Source organism: Pelophylax lessonae, assembly GCF_965119305.1.
Source record: "Pelophylax lessonae genome assembly, chromosome: 4".
In the NCBI taxonomy this organism is placed as follows: Eukaryota; Metazoa; Chordata; class Amphibia; order Anura; family Ranidae; genus Pelophylax; species Pelophylax lessonae.
The window spans coordinates 264,918,269-264,939,186 of record NC_138771.1 but is presented as its reverse complement, the minus strand read 5'-3'; the positions used below and the strand labels follow the sequence as shown (position 1 = coordinate 264,939,186).

Genomic DNA, 20,918 nt, shown 5'->3' with positions numbered 1-20,918 from the left:
CTATGTTTTGCTGCAACTACCCTGTCCCTATTTGCTAAAGGTTCACAAGGCATCCAGGGCATGACTTGTAATTTCCTGTGTTTTGCATCACAAATGTGGGAGTGCAACAACAGTTTAGCTCTCACTTGCAGAGCACTAAACTAAGAAACGCATGGATAATGTCTTCATGGGAAATGTTAGTTCTCAGACTACAGACAGAGGTCATTAATCTGTGCATTGCCATGCCGCATGCCTTATATCTGAACAAAAACAGAAACTTCTGATACTGGAATGTGGAAATGTACTCTATTATAGGCCATTTGTATAGCGCAACAAATTATTATAATTTAGAAAAGGTGACATGACATGCTTTAGAGTTTGGATCTACTTTAACGCTTTAAAGTCATATTTATATATACATTTTAAATGATTTCACAAAATGTTGCACTCAAAGTACAGTATGTGTTTATTGAACAGAGTGGCTTGCAAAGCATATGCTGCTACATTCCTATATAATGTTTAATACTTACAAGGTAAAGTTAGTTACACAATTAAAGTGTAATTTACACAAGAACTAAAAAGAACGGAGAGGTTGCCATACTAACACATCCGATGTTAGTGCAGCAGTGCAGCAATCTGCCCACTGTGCTATTTCCCCCCCTGCTAGAACACACTGATCGGTGTTCAAAGCCATTGGCTGTGAGCGCTGATCAGATGCTGATTTTCCAGCATGCTCGTTCAACAGAAGCTGGTTGTAAGAAGAGGAACTGTACACAAATGTTGGCCAGTTTCTGTTGAACATAATGATATTTAGCCTGTGTGTAGCAGCCTAAGAAACTTTAAACAAGACTGCATTCAGTTTTCATTGTTCCTTCATTCAGGTGATGTTTGTCAAGAGCAGAATCACAAAGTTAGCACATTAGCTAAGAACACTCTATTCTTTCAATAGCAGGCTTCACTGATGTAATAAGTTTAAGGACAACCTGACTTTTAGTGAAGTTGCCCTTAAATGCCCCCCTCCCCCCCCCCACTTTGTCCTAGTTGAAATCACCTACCTAAACACCTACGTTTAGCCCCATTCCGGGGATCTTTAGTATGCAACTCGGCCCAGCACTGTGCAATCTGTATAATAAATGCCCTGGCTGCATCCAGCTCCTACAACACATGCGTGCCACTTGCCCTATTCATTCGTATTATATCACATATGCTCTGAATAGCTGGAAGCTGCCTGTAAAGGCTTTGCACCATGTAGGACACAGTGAAGGTCTATGAAGCAAGGCTGAAAGCTGAAGTATTTAGTTATGTGGCTTAAGCTGGTGACACATGCCAATATTTCATTTTTTCGGCATGCGAGCGGAGCAAAAGAAATAAATAGATTCTGCCATCCACGCAAAATAGTGTGGATGAATGAATTTCCCCTACTGGCTATTGGTTGCAGTTACTGTTTGGCTTACAACTTTCCCACGCCTCTTTTGATCTTTAGATTAAAGCTTATAATCATTATAGAGCCAGGTGGTGCCAGCCGGGCCAAGTAGTGAGAGAAATGGCTGAAATTTGAACTGTAAATGGAGGGGTGGATTAGAAGGACAAATTCACTAAAAGTAGTCTTTCAACAACTGTACTTTACTGCAGCAAGCTGGTGACTGTTATGAATACAAGATAGGATGGGGATTACAATATAGAGCTATTTAAGCAACAAAAAAATGTACAGTTGGCAAGGATTCAGTTACAGTGTGTTTTAAAAGTCAAGCCCGCAGCCTTGAATCCACGGAGACAAATCTCTTCCTTTGCAATGGTTTCTCCATCCAACCCTGCAGGATGAATAAAGATTGTAAATTATTGCAGTATAGATTTCAAATAAACATTCATTCTTGCAGAAAAGACACATATAATTATAATAAAGCTTGGCAATAGAGCTTGTAATAAAGGAGAGGGAAAAAGGTGACTCCACAAGTCCATTATATACACTGCAAACCATTAGCAGAGCCTGGCTATAGATTGGTAAAATTTCAAATGGAAATTCTTAGGAAAAGAATTTTCATTTGTTTTTCTAATCATAAGTGGGTCAAATCAATGTTCATTTTCGAACACAGTGACGAGCAAATTCGAAGGTGCAGGATGGAACATTTTGTTTTGAACTAATGAATTGTATGTGGCTTTCATTCGGTAAAATCCCTTAATTCCAAAATCAAATGTTAACCACTTGGAGCTCACGCTATACTTGAAAGACAGCTACAGCACGGGTTTCCTTTGCCAGAAGGGTATACATGGATGTCGTCCCGTTCTCACGCTGCTCGCATGCTCTGTGGTCGCTAAGGTCCTTTGGGCTCGGCTGATCACAGATTGGGGTAAAGGGCCAATCACAGCGGGCCCTTTACCACGTGATCAGCTGTCAGCCAATCACAGCTGATCGCAGAAGCAAACAGAAGCCGGTAATCGGCTTTTTTTTTCCCTCATGCTGTCAACGTGAAGAAAAGAAAAAAGCCGGTAACCAACTTCTGTTAGAGGGACATTGGCCCCCTCAGTGCTGCTAATCAGTGCCCTACAGTGCTGCTAATCAGTGCCACCAATCACTGCCCACCAGTGCCACCTATCAGTGCTGCCAATCAGTGCCCATCAGTGCCTCATCAGTAGTATCACTTATCAGTGCTGCCTATCAGTGCCACATATCAGTGCCTATTAGTTCCACCTATCAGTGCCCATCAGTGCCACCTATCAGTGCTCATCAGTGCTGCCTATCAGTGCCTCCTCTCCGTGCTGTCTGTCAATGCCCATCAGTACCACCTATCAGTGCAGCCTCATCAGTGCCCATCAGTGCAGCCTATTAGTGCCCATCAGTGAAGGAGAAAAAATACCTGTTTGCAAAATTTTATAATAAAATATGAAAAATGTTTTGTTTTTCACAATTTTTGGTCTTTGTTTAGCAAAAAATAAAAAACCCAGTGGTGATTAAATACTGTCAAAAGAAAACTCTATATGTGAAAACAAATTATAAAAAAATCATATGGGTACAGTGTTTGATGACCACACAATTGTCATTCAAAGTGTAAGAGAGCTGAAAGCTGAAAATTGGCCTGGGCAGGAAGGGGGTATAAGTGCCTAGTAAGCAAGTGGTTAAAAGCAAACAAAATCTTTCGAATGATAATAAAACGTTCTGAGAATTTTTATACAAATTTTCATAAAACTTTTTCTAAGAATTTTCATATAAAATTCGATCCATTTATGGCCATCTTTTCCTCTTGCTGGTCTATTAAAACTTACACATGCATTCCAATATCTTCCTAAAAAGTATCATATCCTAGTGTTGTATTAATAAAGACCTGAAAAAGCACTAAGGCAGGCCATAGATGATTTGATTTTCTTTCCTGCAACCATGGGTGCATGCATGGGGAACCTTGCAGGTTGGGAGAACACAATGATTACTGCTAGAAAAAAAATTGACAAATGGTGGTACTGATGTCAATTGATGGATCGACTTCAGTACAACCAGTCTTCCATTGCATGGATCGAATCTCAGCCGGTCCCTGCTGAACTGACCAGAATTCGATCCATCTATGGTCAGCTTAAGTCAAACACATACAGTAGCTATGTTGAGGTCACATAAGAACAGCTGAAATGTACTGTGGAGTCTATTTATAAAAACATTTGCAATGTAAATTATTTTCATACGTGAAAGAGTCACAAATAATACCCTTGCAAAAGTATTATGTGCAAAATTTTATTTTCTGTCTTTTGCATGAAGAAACATCCCCTAATACCTTAAGAACCTTTAATCCTAAGAAAAAATTGCCTAAGAACAAATGATTAGTTGAGAAAAAAGCCCAAAACAATAGCCTAATAACGTTCGATCAAAAATTGCCTAACACAATAGCCTAACAACATTTGACCAGAGAAAAAATAACCTACAACAATAGCCTAACAACATTCAACCAAAAATATTCTAATTAAAAAATAAATGCTTATGAACATGTGACCAGAAAAGAAAATACCTTGAGTGCATTTGTTTTTTTTTTTTGGTCCATTATGTGAAAGATCTTTAAAACTAATGAGCAAATGATGGTTAATTGTCTTGCAGGACAAATAGCTATGCATTTTTTTTTTAAATTAACCCCTGCATGTTCCCTCCCTACAGCTTCATTCACTCATCTGTGTTTTTATGCAGTGCAGGCTACATATATACATTACCATGTGATGTATGATTTGCTGAAAACTGCTTCAAAAATGCAGCAAGCCTTTTTTTTTTTGTTTTATTATCTATCACACTTCAACAAATCACAGAGGTGTAAAAAAATTCCAATCAACCCCCAAATATCCAAACTGATTTAATTATCATTTTTGAACTAAAGTTAAGTGTCTAATACATACCATGCATTCATACCATTGGGATCCTTCACAACACGTTTTGCGCATTGCACAGATAGTGAGATGTCATTGGATAGGAGGGCTGTTAAAAAAAATTGCTGTCTTATCAACAAATATTAAACACATACTTAACAAGTGTGAAAAAGTTTACATTTTGATATTTTTTTGTAAATAATTTTCAATATATGTATCTGCTATATTAAAACAAAATGTAATTAAAATCCTCCATGTGACCCCTGGCTCCTCATTTAGGCAAAACTTCACCCAAAAGGGGAAGTTCCGCTTTAAGGCCTCCCTCCCCTTTTCCTCTTTCTCTTTTTTTTTTTTTTGGGGGGGGGGTACCTGGTTTTGACAGGTACCCGCTTCCACTTCAACTCAGATCACCTAGGCTATCTGAGCAGAGGTTCTTCTTCTCCCTTCCCTCCCCACAGTCTTTTGTGACATGTCACAGATCCTAGAAGACTGGAGGACTATTCACAATGTACAGTGGCGGCTTGCATTTGCACAGTAGGCACCCGACTGTGAAGGTGCAAGTTGTCACAGCTGGGTACCCACAGTTAAGCTGTCGGCACCGAGGACCGAAGACAGTCCAAGACACCCCCTTGGGTGAGCACAACGCTGGATCCTGGTACAGGTAAGTTTCTATTTATTGAAAGTCATCATCTACAGGTTTCTGTAGCTGCTGACTTTTAATTTTCAGAAAACCAGCTGGAGGTCCCCTTAGGTATGTATGTATTCAAACCTCTGGATGCAGATGGACCCCAACTGTCACTGCCTCAGTCTGACCATGACCACCTTTAAATTTCAGCAGCCTCTGCACTAGTGCTCGTGTGTTGCCAATTAGCCATGCAGGTCTGTATATATATATATATATATATATATATATATATATATATATATATATATATATATATACAGGGCTGCTGTTAGAAATCGCGGGGCCCCGTACAGACTACCTGGCAGGGCCCCCCCAAGAAAATATTAAAGATATATTTAGCTAAAATTACAACAAAATCACTATTATCAGACACAAATATAACATAACTCGCATAATTCCTGCTAAATCTAAAAAAAAACTATGTTAAATAAAAAAGAAGATGAGATGAGAAAAATATACAGGCTGGGCAGTTGGAGCTCAGTTATCAGAGAGACAGAGAGAGAGAAACAAAGTTACAATTTACAAATAAACTCCTGAGCAGAGATAAGTGCTGGGAGGGGGGGGCACACAAGGGAGGGGGATTAGTGAGGGACAACTGTCTCTTTCTCAACAGATAAAAGCTGATAGCAGGGAGAGGGACAGATCAGGTTCAGGTGCTGGAGGAAGATTTCTGTATTTGTTGTCCATCACCAATCCCCCTCTCTGTGTGGGCCCCCCTGTGTGCTCGGGCCCCCTACAAGAGGGCTGGTGGTCCCCCCCTATCAGCGGCCCTCTATATATATATATATATATATATATATATATGTATTTATACACACACACACACACACAGGTATATACTGTATATATGATAATAAGGAGGATCTTGATTTAAATGTTATGTCCTATTTACACAGTAGCTATTCAAAGCTACACTAGAAGCATTTCAATATTCAGTGCTAGAATTTGTTTCACAAATTGTATAACAAACAATTTGAAAGCCTTTACAGGTTATCAATTTAGAGTTAATCATTAATTCTGGCCCTAGAATTACTGCTTCCAGTTCCTACATTTGCGTTGATACCTCCTATTTGTGATGCAATTTATGTTTATATACACTTGCCTAGCCTACATATGCGTTTGCATACGGGTGTGGCATGGGGGCATTTACATGTCATTAATTATTTGTATTATAATTTATTTTTCTATCACTTTTTTTTTCATTTAACTTTATTGCTATCACAAGTGGGCTAGCAAGGTGGGAGTCAGCACATATCCTGGTACTGTAAAAGTGATTGGACAGCTCTTAAGCCATGTGGATCACTTTTACATCAAAGCTAATCACCAGGTAAACAAAATCAATGCCAAGCTTATGGCTGCAGTAGCAGCCATGAGCTTGTTTTAAAGCCTAGATTTAGGAAAAAGGCATTAAAAAAAAAAATCAGCACATGGGACATTACTTATATTTAATCCAAAGTGTCCCTTATGCTGGTGCCAGCTGTAATAGTGGAAATCCCAAGTCCTCTGCCCCCTTCCTATACCCCAGCAACTGTAATCTTCCGGTGCTGTAGCGGTTATTACCAGCCCAGGATCTGTTATGGGCACTCTACTAACTATGCCTGCTCTTTCCACCCCCTCCTCCACTGTTAGAATCTGTATTATATAGCTTCCATGAATAGAAACCACTCTATGAATGCAGGATGAACTACTGAATGAAAGGTTTGCCTCTTCCATTCATAGATCGCTTTTTGCTCATGGAAATCCCAGTACAGCTGCTGGAGAAGGACATTTTTTATACGAAGACCCCATAGCGTCTGGCAAGTTTTCTAGCATAATTGCTAAAGTTTGTAGCCTCTTTTTAGCTGACAAAATGCAAATGCTTTGATTGTGGTGGATAAACTGATTGGTAAAAAAAAGTGCTTCCCTTTTTTGTAGACAAAAGGTAGGTGATTACATTTTAAAGAAGTCATTTTTTTTTTCTTATCTGGTTTATTTAAAGTTATCAAATCTTTTTTTTTTTTTTTTTCGGTTTCTTATCTACTACTGACAATGTGTTTTGCTATAACAAATATTCAGAGGTACATATATTTATGTTCTTACGTCATGAGAAACATATCACAAAGCAAATAACTTACCTGAGCAATCAATGTTGCAAGCATTGTGGGCTCTCGGAGTTTTGTAATCATTACACCACCACCGGCTGTTTATTTGAAGAATACCGTAATCAGTGCTGTTGTCTCCAGGGTTGAAGTTTACACTGTTTGTGTTATAGGAACTCTCATAGAAAGCTGTGCAAACCCCTGAAAGATCATGTTTTCAACATTAAAAAGTTTGCTCTATAATAACTATGTTGCTCATTTAGTGTTGACATATACTGCAGTATATAATTATTCTAATCAGTCTCAACTTACAAACTGGCCATAGCCGGATCGAAATTCTTCCATTTCAGCACGAATCAGCTGAATTTCAATCCATGTACGGGCAGGCTGGTTGTACTGAAGTCAACCTATTGACCGTCTTCAGTACAACCAGTTTATCTGGATTTTTCATTCAATCATCAGCAGTGATCATTGCATTTTGACAACTGGGAAACCACCCGCTGTCAAAATACAATAGCGCAGCAAGTGGAATTCCCCCGATCCACACTTACTGTGCTGACGAAGGAATCAAGCAATTTTCTGTTCTTCAACCCATGGTTGAAGAACAGAAAATTGGATAATGTATAGCCTGCCTTATCTTAGAATTACTCAGGACAATGTTTAAAAGAAGTCTACCAACATATACTGCTCAAAAAAATTAAAGGAACACTTTGAAAACACATCAGATCTCAATGACGGAAAAATATCATGCTGGATATCTATACTGATACGGACTGGGTAATGTGTTAAGAATGAAAGGATGCCACATTGTTTGATGGAAATTAAAATTATAAAGCTACAAAGGAATGAATTCAAAGGTCCCCCCCCCCCCCAAAAAAAAAATATCAAACTGAAATCATAATGCAGCAGGCTAGTCCATTTTGCTACAATTTTATTGCAGCAACTCAAAATGGTACTATTTTTTATGGCCCCCATGTGCTTGACATGGTCAGCGGCATGCTCCTAATGAGATGATGGATGGTGTCCTGGGGTATTGCCTCCCAAATCTGGACCAGGGCATCACTGAGTTCCGCAACGGACTGAGATGCAACCTGGCGGCGTGGGATGGACCAAAACATAATGCCCCAGAAGTGTTCTATTGGATTTAGGTGGAGGCTATTCAATGGTATCTAATCCTTCATCCTCTGGGAACTGGCTGCATACTCTCCACACATTAAGGCTGGACATTGTCGTGCCTCAGGAGGATCCCAGGACCCACAGCACCAGCGTGAGGTCCGGCAATGGATCCAAGGATTTCATCCTAATACCCAATGGCAGTCAGGGTGCCATTGTCTAGCCTGTAGTCCCTCCATGGATATGCCTTCCCAGACCATCACTGACCCACCACCTAACCGGTCATGCTGACTGATGGTACAGGCAGCATAATGTTTTCTGCGGCTTCTCGAGACCCTTTCACATCTGTCACATGTGCTCAGGGTGAACCTGTGCCCTGTGCTTTTCATCTTTGAAAAGCACAGGGCGCCAGTAGCAGACCTGCCAATTCTGGTGTTCAATAGCAAATGCCAATCGAACTCCACAATTCTAGGCAGTGAGCACAGGGCCCACTAGAGGATGTTGGGCCCTCAGGCTACTCTCATGAAGTTTGTTTCTGATTGTTTGGTCAGAGACATTCACACCAGTGGCCTGCTGGGGGTCATTTTGTAGGGCTCTGACAGAGCTCATCCTGTTCCTCCTTGCGCAAAAGAGCAGAAACCGGTCCTGCTAATGGGTTAGGGACCTTCTAAGGCACTGTCCAGCTCTCCTAGAGTAACTGTCTGTCTGTTGGAATCTCCTCCATGCTCTTTAGACTGTGCTGGGATATGACATACTTGGATATTTGTATTTACTGAATAACTGTGCTTAGAAAATGTGGAATTATACTTTATTGCAAAAGTAGTCTTGTTAGATGGTGTGCTTACTCCGTATTCTTAGATTATTGTACTAGCTGGGTGATACACTGTGGTTGGGTTTAAGCACCCAAAAATCTTGGCTGCACAAAAGTGCATATAATAGTGGTGATGTGTGACAGAGACAGAGTGTGAGGGGAGATGTGTATAGGCAATCAGGGCACTCATCATCAGTGCCCTGATCACAATGCAGACCCAAAAGTGCCCATCAATTATGCCAATCTGTGCTCATCAATGACACCACTCTGTGCCCATCAGTGTGGCCAAACAGTACTGCCTTTCAGTGCCACCCATTAGTGCCTATTGGTGCCACCAATCAATGCAGCCCATCAGTGCCACCTATCAGTGCCCATCAGTGCTGCATATTAGTGCCTCGTCATCAGTGCCACCCTATCATTGCCCTACAGTGCCGCCTCATCAGGGCCCATCATTGCAGCCTATCAGTGCCCTTCAGTGCAGTCTCATCAGTGCACATCAGTGAAGTAGAAAAATTACTTATTTACAACATTTTCTGACAGAAACTAGGTAAAACCTAATTATTAGCAAAAAAATAGAAAACCCAGCGGTGAATAAGTACCAACAAAAGAAAGCTCTATATGTGGGTAGAAAATGATACAAATTTCATTTGGGTACAGTGTTGCATGACCGCGTCAATTGTCATTCAAATTGAAACAACACTTAAGGCTGAAAATTGATCTGGGCAGGAAGGCGATGATAGTGCCAAGCATTGAGGTGGTTAAAGTGGTTGTAAAGTCAGTGAGTATCATTACTGCCAGCCCCTCTGTTATAACAAGGTATATACAATATCAATGTTTTTTTTTAAATTTTACTAAATATCTTATTGCAGAGCGCCGCTGTGCAGTCACGTGATCTCCCACCACTCTCCTTTACGATCTAAGGACTATGGTGGGAGGGGCTGAGATTCCCCTCTGACATCAGTCGGGAGGTCATGTGACCGCTGTGCTCTCCGCTCAGCCCCTCCCTCTGTAGTCCTCAGATCGGGGGAGAAGAGCAGCAATAGGTCACACGACTGCACAGCGGCACACTGAAAAAAGGTAGTTAGCAACATAATTTAGAAAAAACATTGACACTGTGTACCTTATAACAGAGGGGCTGGCAGCAATGGTACTCACTGACTTTACTGCCACACAAAATAGCGGCAGGAGGGGAGGGTTTGGAGGTCACTCACACAATAGAAACACACTAGAAACTGACAGGCAGGGATTGGAGGGGGAGAGAGGAGAGACTCTAACACAGCGGGATGACAAAGGCATGAAAACTGACCATCATCATGCATGATAATGGATCAGCAGCCATGATTACCGTGGTCAATTCACACAGGGGACACAGGAACAGGCAGGATCAACCAGGTATTTTACAGCATAGAAAGGGACAAATTACACAGCACAAGCACTGTGCTGTTTAACATGCTTTAAAGGTACAGGATCTTTTTTTTTTTTTTTTTTATGGTTTACAAACTCTTTAAGTAACACCTGTTTAGCCTGATTGTGTTGTCTTAACAACAGAACCCTTTATACACTTTCCAGAAACATATGACAGGGATCAGAATTAGGTTTCTCTGTCTTTTTGTATTATTGTATGTATTAATAAGTCTTGTAACAATATGCATAATTTTAAAGCAGTATTAAACCCAAAAGCAAACATTTATTATATTGCAGCTTACCAATTCTTAGATGGCTGTATTAGGCTGCTTTCACACTGATCCGTTTTTCTTTCGCTTTTGTGTTAAAATACAAAATGACCATGAAGTCCTATGGAACTCTTCACACTGATCAGTTACGGGTCTGCTGTGCTTAAAAAAATTCTGCTTCCCACATTTCTGGTGCATGTCTGGTGCGGAAACAAATGCATGAAAGACGCACCTCCCCATTGAAATGAATAGAAACCGCATCAAAAACGCACCTGCAGTTGCGCTTTTGATGGGCTTTTGAGTTACATGTCTTTTTTCACAGGTGCAAAACGCAATGTAAACGTGACAAAAAGATGTGCGTTTTTACCTCGTTTTGCAACAGTGCAGTGAGAAAGTAGCCTTAGCTTCTTTTTTGTAGGCTTGCTTTCTTCTACTTTCTTCTGGTAATCTGGCCAGTAAATCAAATTTTCCACAAGCTCAAGCTCTTTAACCAAAGAGACAAACCGCCTCACACTGGCAAGGGTGATTAAAATGATTTGCTTTTATTTATTCATGCAGAACATTTATCCCAAAAGGAACAAAAAAACCTGTTGTTACTGATTTTAAAGTGTGAGCTGGAGTTTGGATACCCCACCCCACAGACTGTCGATGCTACTGTCTGCTGTGCCTCGTGTGCACATTCCTCCTGAGTTGTTTCTCACTAATACAGGTCAGCAGGTGAAAACAGTGGGAAATAAGGCAAAGAAAAGAAAACTGATGCAGCCACCACATCTAGTGATTGCTAAGCTGAGATATAATACATTTTTGGCTTTAATACCACTTTAAGTTATTTAAGTATTTTAACACTGACTTAATCAGAATCCTTAGACCATGTACAAGCACAAAACTACTTACAGTTTGGCAAGCTGTATCCGCGAAATCCATCCAGACCCAGAAATTTCATGGCTTTTGCAAGTTCACATCTCTCGTACTGTTTCCCATTGACTAATACGATTGTCAGGAAAAGGACTCCAATGATTTGGATCAGAGACCTCATGGCTGATGATATTGCAAGAAACATAATGGGGAACTAAAAGCAATTTACTATATATATATATATATATATATATATATATATATATATATATATATATATATATATATATGACAACCATTAGTAAACCTCCCACATAATCTAGTACAACTTCCTCATTCCTGTTACAGGGCATTCTCAGAATACACCATGCTAAGGCTATTTCCTTGAAACATGAGAAGACTTCCTTGTTATTATTATTATTGTTCCAATACAGAATTTATAGAGTGCCAACAGTTTGCACAGTGCTTTACAATGTTAGGGCAGACAGTACAGTTACAATACAATTCAATACAGGAGAAATCAGAGGGCCCTGCTCATTAGAGCTTACATTCTACTCTTTTGTATTTTTCTTAACTCCAAAGAATTGTTCAGGCTCTGTTTTCAGACTCTAAGAATCCATTCAGACTAGCGCGACTTGTCAGACGACTTGGTTGCCTGACAAGTCGCGGTCGGTCGCTCGCCATTGAGTAGTACAGGACCCGTTCTAATAGGAGCGACACAAGTCGCTCCGACTTAGAAAAAGGGTCCTGTACTACTTTGGGGAGACCTGGGAGCGACTTGCATAGACTTCCATTATGTGAAGTCCCTGCAAGTCGCGCAGAAGTCGCGGTGCACGCTGTGCACCGCGACTTCACAGGTCGCCCCCTCGAAGTCGGATCGCGCCAGTCTGAATGGGCTGTAAAACAGTTGTTCTGCAAGGGAAAGTTTGCTAGCTATAACAAGTTGTTGTTGTTTTTTTTTTTAAAGTAAAGCTTCTTGTTTAACCAGTTGCCGACCGCCTACAGTATATTTACTGCAGCAGTCTGGCTCCTACAGGCAGAACCACGTATGTCTACGTCGCTCGCCTGAAGGTCAGCTAGGGTCGCACGTGCGCCGCAGGCGGCGTGCTACCGCCCCCGCCCCCCATCGTCAGCGGGGAAACCAATGCATGTGTCACGCGGCTCCGATCGCCGCCTGACACTCCCAATCGCTCCCCGCTGAGAGAGAAGGATGGTCAGCTGTTGTAAACACAGCCGACCGTCCTTCTCCCTGAAATGATCACAGAGCCCATGTGATCCTTCTATATAGGATCACATGTTTCTGTGATCATTTCACAAGTCCAACCCCCATACAGTTAGAATCACTCCCCTAGGGTCACATTTAACCCCTTGATTACCTATACTGTTACCCCCTTCCCTGCCAGTGTCATTATTACAGTTACAGTGCATATTTTTAGCACTGATTATTGTAGTAATGTCACTGGTACCCCCAAAAGTGTTTAAAATGTCAGTTAGGGGTCCAATCTGTCCGCCGCAATGTCGAAGTCCCGCTAAAAATCACAGATCGCCGCCATTACTAGTAAAAAATAAATAAAACAATAAAAATTCATAAATCTTTCCCGTAGTTATTAGACGCGATAACTTTTGCGCTAACCAATCAAAATACGCTTATTGCGGGGTTTTTTACCAAAAATATGTAGCAGAAATTGGCCTACAATGTTAAAAAATTTAGATTTTTAATTTTTTTTTTGAGAATATCATATAGCAGATTGTGAAAATATTTTTTTTTCACAATTGTCGCTCTTTTTTTGTTTATAGCGCAAAAAATTAAAATCGCACAGGTGATCAAATGCCACCAAAAGAAAGCTCTATTTGTGGAAAAAAAGGACGTACATTTCGTTTTGGGTACAGCGTCGTACGACCGCGCAATTGTCCGTTAAAGTAACGCAGTGTCGAATTGCAAAATAGGGCCTGGTCAGGAAGTGGGTAAAATCCTTCCGGTTCAGAAGTGGTTAAAACATAGCAAACACATTCCTGGTGTGTTGCATCTTTTGTGCAGCCAATGTACATTCTCATTTATGTATATTATTTATTTATTTATTACAGGTACTCATATAGCTCTGTCAACTTATTCAGCGCTTTACACATATTTACTACTTTCACATCAGTCCCTACCCTTAAGATCGATATGCGATATTTAAAAACAATTATTTTTACATACTTTTAGGCCCCGTTCACACTGGGGCGATGCTACTTACCGGGGCGACCTCACAGGTCGCGGCGCGCTGCTCGCACCGCGACCACGGAGCGGCCGGCACGGACTTCATAACATTTAAGTCTATGCAGGTCGCTCCGGGTCGCCCCAAAGAAGCTCCGGACCCTTTTTGTCGCTTGTGTCGCTCCTATTAGAACGGGTCCACAGCTTCTCTATGCGAGGTGACCTACGGCGACCTGTCAGGTGACCAGGTCGCCTGACAGGTCGCCCCAGTGTGAACGGGGGCTTACAAGTCAGTGGGCCTAATCACTGCCACATCAGTCATATGATGACGCTGTACTGTACTGGGGACAGTGGGCTCCATTCACAAAGCAGTATGGAGCAACTTAAAGAATGCAGTAAAATACCGCTCAGGGGTAGGCGTGGCTGGGATGTGAGCGAATGAGGATGTGTGGCACTGAAGGGCGGATCCTGACAGTTCTCCGCCAGTATATCCTAACATACGCCGGGACCCTACAGCTCTTATCAGGTTCGTGTGCACCTCCAATATCTTTCTGCATCCCTCGGCATGGCTTGGATGGCTCAGAATAAGCGGCACAATACCTTTATCTAAGCCAAGTTTCCCCCTGCCCTTCCTTTTTAGGTGTCATCTTGCCCATGAGCTCTCCACACTTTACCATGTCGGTCGGCATGCAGACCTCCTCGGGAGCCGTGGCGGCTGCTCCTCTTTCTGGTGCCGACATCCTGGCTGCTATCCAGTTGCAGCTGGTGCTCAAAAAATTTTTTGTTGGGGGGGGGGGGGGCGCAAAAAGTAAAATGTAATAGGTATTGCTTCGCAGCAAAAAACGCAGTAAAAAAATTGCGTGACTTTGAGGTCATGGTACAGGCATGGCACAGATGATGGTATAGGCATGGCACAGGTGATGGTATAGGCATGGCACAGGTCAATGTACAGGCATGATAGCACAGGTCAATGTACAGGCATGATGGCACAGGTCAATGTACAGGCATGCAGCTTCACAAAAACCAGACAGTGCGCCGCCGCCATATTGTCTAATATCGCCACTTCAAAGTTCTTCACTTACCATTAGCTGGGCTGCTACTGGTCCCTGATTGTCTGTCACACACTGCTGGGAGCCTGGGACTGTGTCTACTCTCCCTCCCTGGCTGCGCCTGCGGCCTGCCTGAAGTCCACTCGAGGACTTGTCTGACCTGGTGGGACTCCGGGAGACTGGTCTCGTCTCAGTCAGTGCCGGTCTGTGGTGGGGTGAGCCAGGATTCAGGACGTCTCCTCCTACCTTCCTACGGTAGGTCGCGGGCGGCTACGCCTCACTCACTCCTCCTCGCGCTCCGATGTCCGATCCGTCCGACTGTCAACTCCTGCCTCCTCCGCGGTCACGCTGCTCTTGCGAGTCGATCGCCGCTCCTCTCTCTCTCAGCGCCGGCCGGGCCGCGGGCGGGAACGGAAGGTGATCGTGACGCCTGGGGGCAGTGCACCCAGGCGTCACGTAACCAGGTCCGATGTCCTCCTGTGATTGGTCCAGGCTGGACTCTGGACCAATCAAAGCCCTGACATCGTTAAAGTGGGGTGTGTCGGGGCGCATTGCTCTGTGCCCCGATGACCCCCAGAAGAGCGCCATTCGGCGCCTCTGCCAGGCGAGGGTGGGGTCAAAAACCCCACCCCCCCCCATACCCAGCACTAAGTCCGGCGCCCCTAGTGGGCGAAAAATTGACTTTTTTTTTTTTATTCAATCTTTTTTTTCTTCCTGCTTGTGTTTGGGGGTGCGGCGCCCCTGTGCCCCCTATGGGTGGGCCGCCACTGCTGCTATCGCTATCAGCACAGAGACCATGACAGCGAAGATTGGCTTTCTGGCTGCAGATATTAGTCTAAAATTATTGTGACGGTACTAGCCGTCACTATGGGTGACGGATCACCCTGTTCCTGGATTGTAAACCCCTTTGTGTCATTTTCTTATGAGTTTGGGACATTGAATTTTATTTTCCCTTTATTCATCCTCTGAACAACTGACTCATGGCATTGAGTTAATGTAATGTAATGTTACAACCCATCCCCCCCCCCCTCCTGTTTCTGTGTCTAAGTGTGTGGATTCATGTAATGTACAAATGTTCAGTTCTCATTGGTTGGTCCCTGTTCCCTTCCCCCCCCCTTCTGTGGAAAGGCTAAGGGGAGTTTCCCTAACTGTATGTAAAACTGTTGTCTTGGAATGTAATAAACAGTTTAAGCTCTGCATGGCTAACCCTCAACACCTGTGTGGATTGTCTCGTGATTGAGGGGTTACGGGCTGGATATGGCTTCTCTGCAGGCTGTGGGTGCGTTTGGAGGACAGGAGACACAGATCCGGCGGATGTGCCCACCTGGGGTACAAAGATCCGTTACATTGGTTGGCAGCGGTGGGATGTCTCCTGCAGTCCAGGACATCCAAACCACCACCAGGATTCAAGATCTGGGCAGCTGCCGAGGAGTGATACGGGGACCAGCCAGCATGAGAGCGGAGTTCGGGAGGAGGCTGCAAGGCATGCGGAAGCACCATCGGGGACCAGCGACAGAGCACACCAGGCTCGGCTGGGAGGATGTGATCCGCCGGCAACTCTGGCATGAGGCGCTTAGCCACGAGCGGCACCATCAGGGGAAGATCCTTCCCTCCTCCACAGAGATGTACCGGACGCAGTACTGTGCGCGAGAGGTGTTCCTGAGGGAACGACCGCGAGATGAAGGGAAGACGGAGCTCGGAAGATTGGTCCAGGAGGAAATGAGGCTGGACGCCAGCTACAGAGCCCTCCGGTGGTTTGCGGCTCAACTGTGGCCAGGTACAGCAGATGGCAGCCCAACAGAAGGCGTTGGCTATGGCGGCGTGGGGCTGCTCCATCAAAAAATGTACGGAGACCCAGACTTTGGGAGCGATGAGGAGTGGCGGCTGGAACACATTCTGGATTTCCGAGATGAGGTGCTGGACCTCCCCGACGAGGCGTGTGACCTGGAGGAATTGGAGTTCCTGGTTGAGCAGGAATGGGAGCTCGAGATTGCCTACAAGCGGCTGTTTGACGGTGATCAGCAGCCTGGCATGGCTCCCATTGCCTGGGACTATCCGAGAGAAATAGCAGACAGTCACGAAGATGAGAAGCAAATGGGGCCAGGGGTGACCCTGCGTTTTCCCGTACTAACTGCAATGGAAGAAGCAGCGATGATACAGAGGGCACTGCGAGCGCTAGAATGCCGGAACGCACCGGAGGTCCACCAGGCAGCGAGACAAGCTGATAGCATGAAGGTCTCAGAAGGGGGAGTTGAGACAGGCGCTGGAAGGCTGGGAAAGGGTGATCAGCAGCAAGTCCAGAGTATCTCATCTGGTGCCCCAGCAGAAGCATTGGCTACAGGGCAGAGTGCCCCTGGCATCTGCCCAGCATCAGAAAAAGAGTTGGATCCGGAGAGTCTGAGAGAGGATCTGCGTGAGCTGTTTTCTCAACAGCAGATACCCCCACCGGGAGTAGAGGAAGCAATTCTCCCTCCCCAACAATTGGACACTACCCCAGTGTTTATCCCCCCAGCAGAAGCGCTGGCTACGGGGCAGAGTGCCGCTGGCCTCTGCCCACCCTCAGAGGTAGATCCAGGGAGTCCGAGGGGTGACCTCAGTGAGCCGTTTCCCCAGCACTTGGACACTACCCCAGTGTTTATCCCCCCAGCAGAAGCGCTGGCTACGGGGCAGAGTGCCGCTGGCCTCTGCCCACCCTCAGAGGTAGATCCAGGGAGTCCGAGGGGTGACCTCAGTGAGCCGTTTCCCCAGCACTTGGACACTACCCCAGTGTTTATCGCCCCAGGAGAAGCGCTGGCTATAGGGCAGAGTGCCCCTGGCATCTGCCCAGCATCAGAAAAAGAGTTGGATCCGGAGAGTCTGAGAGAGGATCTGCGTGAGCTGTTTTCCCAACAGCAGATATCCCCACTGGGAGTAGAGGAAGCAATTCTCCCTCCCCAACAATTGGACACTACCCCAGTGTTTATCCCTCCGGCAGAAGCGCTGGCTACAGGACAGAGTGCTGATGGTCTCTGCCCAGCATCAGAACCAGAGATGAAGAATCCGGGAGACAGTCCCTGCAAGATACCTTCTCAGCGGCTCGTAACTACACCAGGAGAAAAGCAAGTACCTTTTTCTCACCAAATGCATAGCCCTACCAGCCTACATTTCCTACCAGCGGAAGCGCTGGCATCAGGGCAGAGAATTATTCAGCTCCCCCCAATATCTGCAACCCTGCCCTGGATCAGAGGAGTGCAGACAGCTGTTCCCACTCTGCAGTGGCTGTTTTTATTCATGGGAGACCCTATGTGCGGTGTTGCTCCCCAGCGCCAGAGTCGTTCTTTTAGTTTTTCTGGTTGCCTGGGGTGGAAGTTTGTGACTAACACATGTCCAGACCATTTGAGGGTCAGGAACCTCGTTAGTCTGTTTTTAAAAGGGGAGAAATGTGACAGAACCCACTGTCACTGTGTGTTTTGGAGGGGACTGTGCGCAAGCCTCCTACCGACAGACTATGGGCCAGAAGATACTGAAGTTTGGCGCTGCAGCCTTTTGACTTTACCATCCACTACTGCCCTGGGAAGCAAAACGGCAACGCCGACGAATTATCCAGGCAAACAGACATTTTCTCTTTGGGATTTGTTACCCGACTAATTCAGGCACAGACCAGTTGGAGGTCTAGTACCTGGATTAGTCTACCTTTTTGGGGGAAGAGATGTGACGGTACTAGCCGTCACTATGGGTGACGGATCACCCTGCTCCTGGATTGTAAACCCCTTTGTGTCATTTTCTTATGAGTTTGGGACATTGAATTTTATTTTCCCTTTATTCATCCTCTGAACAACTGACTCATGGCATTGAGTTAATGTAATGTAATGTTACAACCCATCCCCCCCCCCCCCTCCTGTTTCTGTGTCTAAGTGTGTGGATTCATGGCAGACAATGGTCTGAGTTGGAGACATCTCTCCGCAGGGGGTGTGTATTAAGACTGCATGTTTCAAATGTACAAATGTTCAGTTCTCATTGGTTGGTCCCTGTTCCCTTCCCCCCCCCCCTTCTGTGGAAAGGCTAAGGGGAGTTTCCCTAACTGTATGTAAAACTGTTGTCTTGGAATGTAATAAACAGTTTAAGCTCTGCATGGCTAACCCTCAACACCTGTGTGGATTGTCTCGTGATTGAGGGGTTACGGGCTGGATATGGCTTCTCTGCAGGCTGTGGGTGCGTTTGGAGGACAGGAGACACAGATCCGGCGGATGTGCCCACCTGGGGTACAAAGATCCGTTACAATTATCTAGACAGATTCCACTCCAGAGTGACTGAGGCAGAGGATCGCATATCAGCGGTGGAAGACACGGCTTGGTCAGATTCCAGGGAACTGCGTATCCTTCAGCTACAAGTCAAAGCCCTGCAGGAGCGGGCTATTGACACTGAAAACTGTTAATCCAGAGAAATAATATCCGGATTAACCTAGGGACTATTGGAGCTGCAGCTCCAGGCCCCTACCATAATATAGGCCCAATAAAGTGACACTGGACACAATCGCTGGCCGTCAACCACCGGCTGCTACATTGCCCACAGGTAGCTGCATAGCTTCTGCGGCGTGGTACCAGTGCACCAAGGCTGAGTGTGCTCCTCCTCCTGGAATCCAACACACATCCCTGTCAGGCCAGATTGTGGGTGATGCGCGAGCACAGATGAAGCACTGTACAAGTAAACTCTGCAGTAACTAAGGGGCTAGTGCAGATGATTTTTTGCTATCCTATGTTGTGTGTCAGTTCAGTTTGAACTGACTGACGTGGGTTAACTCTTGGGGGGGGGGAATTAAATAACAATAATATTTGTAATATGCAGCATTGATCAGTGCAGCCTCATAAGTGTCATTCAGTGCCCATTAGTGCTGCCTATCAGTGCCCATCAATGCCACCTATTAGTGCCCATCAGTGCTGCCTATCAGTGCCCATCAATGCCACCTATAAGTGCTCATCAGTGCTGCCTATTAGTCCCCATTAGTGCTGCCTATGAGTGCCAGTGTTGCCAACCCCCCGGAGTGAAATTTACTGGCAGAACGCCAAAATTTACGGACGGCACCAATTTTTTACTGGCACTGCAAAAATGTACATAAAATAGCCGTTTTCAGTGCTAAACCGTGCAAATATGAATAATTAAACTATAAACATGTAGATGCTGCTATTAGCAATGTGTTTAAGTTAAACAAAAGTTTTATGAAATTGTCTTGGTTTAGTCAGCAATAGAAGAGATAGGTGCCATCATGGCATCATCTCTTTTAAATAATTGCTGACTAAACCAAGACAACTTCATTTTTAGGACCAACAAAAGCATATTCTGCACTCTCTGTCTCTGCCTGAGTGACTGTCTGACTTTCTAGGACTGTGTGGGTGACTGGTAAGGGGGCCTCTCTGGCCAAGTCTCTCTCTGTCTCTTCTCCTCTAGTGTATTTTTGGGGCCCAAAAGTTGAATCTCCTCAGCCAGTCTGCTCTGCTGAGATGAGCTCTCTCCTCACACTGTGGCTCACAGGAGCTTTTAAGCTACAATGTAAAACAATTTTTCAGCAAGCATTAGGCTTTTAAATTAAAGTTCTTCTCTGGGCACTCTTAAAACACTCTCCCAATTTAAAAGCCTAATGATTGCTGAAAAATGGTTTTACATTGTAGCCTAAAAGCTGCTTTCTAATACACATTTGTCTTTGCCAGAGGCAGAGCAAACATTCTTTTTAGTAAAATGACTGAAATATACTAACCCAGGTCCATCTACACAAACTAAATGTATCTGCTGCATTAACTTAACATGAAGCTCTGAACAACAAAGACTGTGCCTTTATCTGACCGACCTGTGCCTTCCTGAGCTGGTGTCCGTGACTCCCTCTGTGACTGTGGATGTATGCTGTCCGTGTCTGACCCCGTCCTGCAGCACAGTCAGTCACACTGTCTCTACCACGACACAAGGCTCCATATTCCGCCGCCGCGGCCGCCTGCTCAACTTCAAGCTCAGCTTAGCTCCTGGTTTTTAAATTCTGGCGCCTGGCGGTGGTGTGGCGGGAAATGCGCCATGACATCCAATCAGCAGCACTCAACTCACGAGTCGCAGCGCCTTTTCACAAGTCAAGTAGGCGTGCCACACTCACAGCTTCTGTGTCCTGACCAGTGGTGGCC

At 44.6% G+C, this 20,918-nt stretch overlaps 1 protein-coding gene across 1 annotated transcript; it reads right to left on the bottom strand.

Annotated features, from left to right (window-relative positions):
- Positions 1 to 1,581: 1,581 nt before the first annotated feature.
- LYZ (lysozyme) lies at positions 1,582 to 11,773 on the bottom strand. Its single transcript, XM_082256606.1, has 4 exons — positions 11,569 to 11,773; positions 7,114 to 7,278; positions 4,345 to 4,423; positions 1,582 to 1,790 (listed from the first exon to the last, which is right to left on the bottom strand). Exons 1-4 carry the CDS (start codon positions 11,732 to 11,734, stop codon positions 1,718 to 1,720), a joined length of 483 nt encoding a protein of 160 aa, XP_082112732.1. The 5' UTR covers positions 11,735 to 11,773; the 3' UTR covers positions 1,582 to 1,717.
- Between the last annotated feature and the right edge of the window lie 9,145 nt (positions 11,774 to 20,918).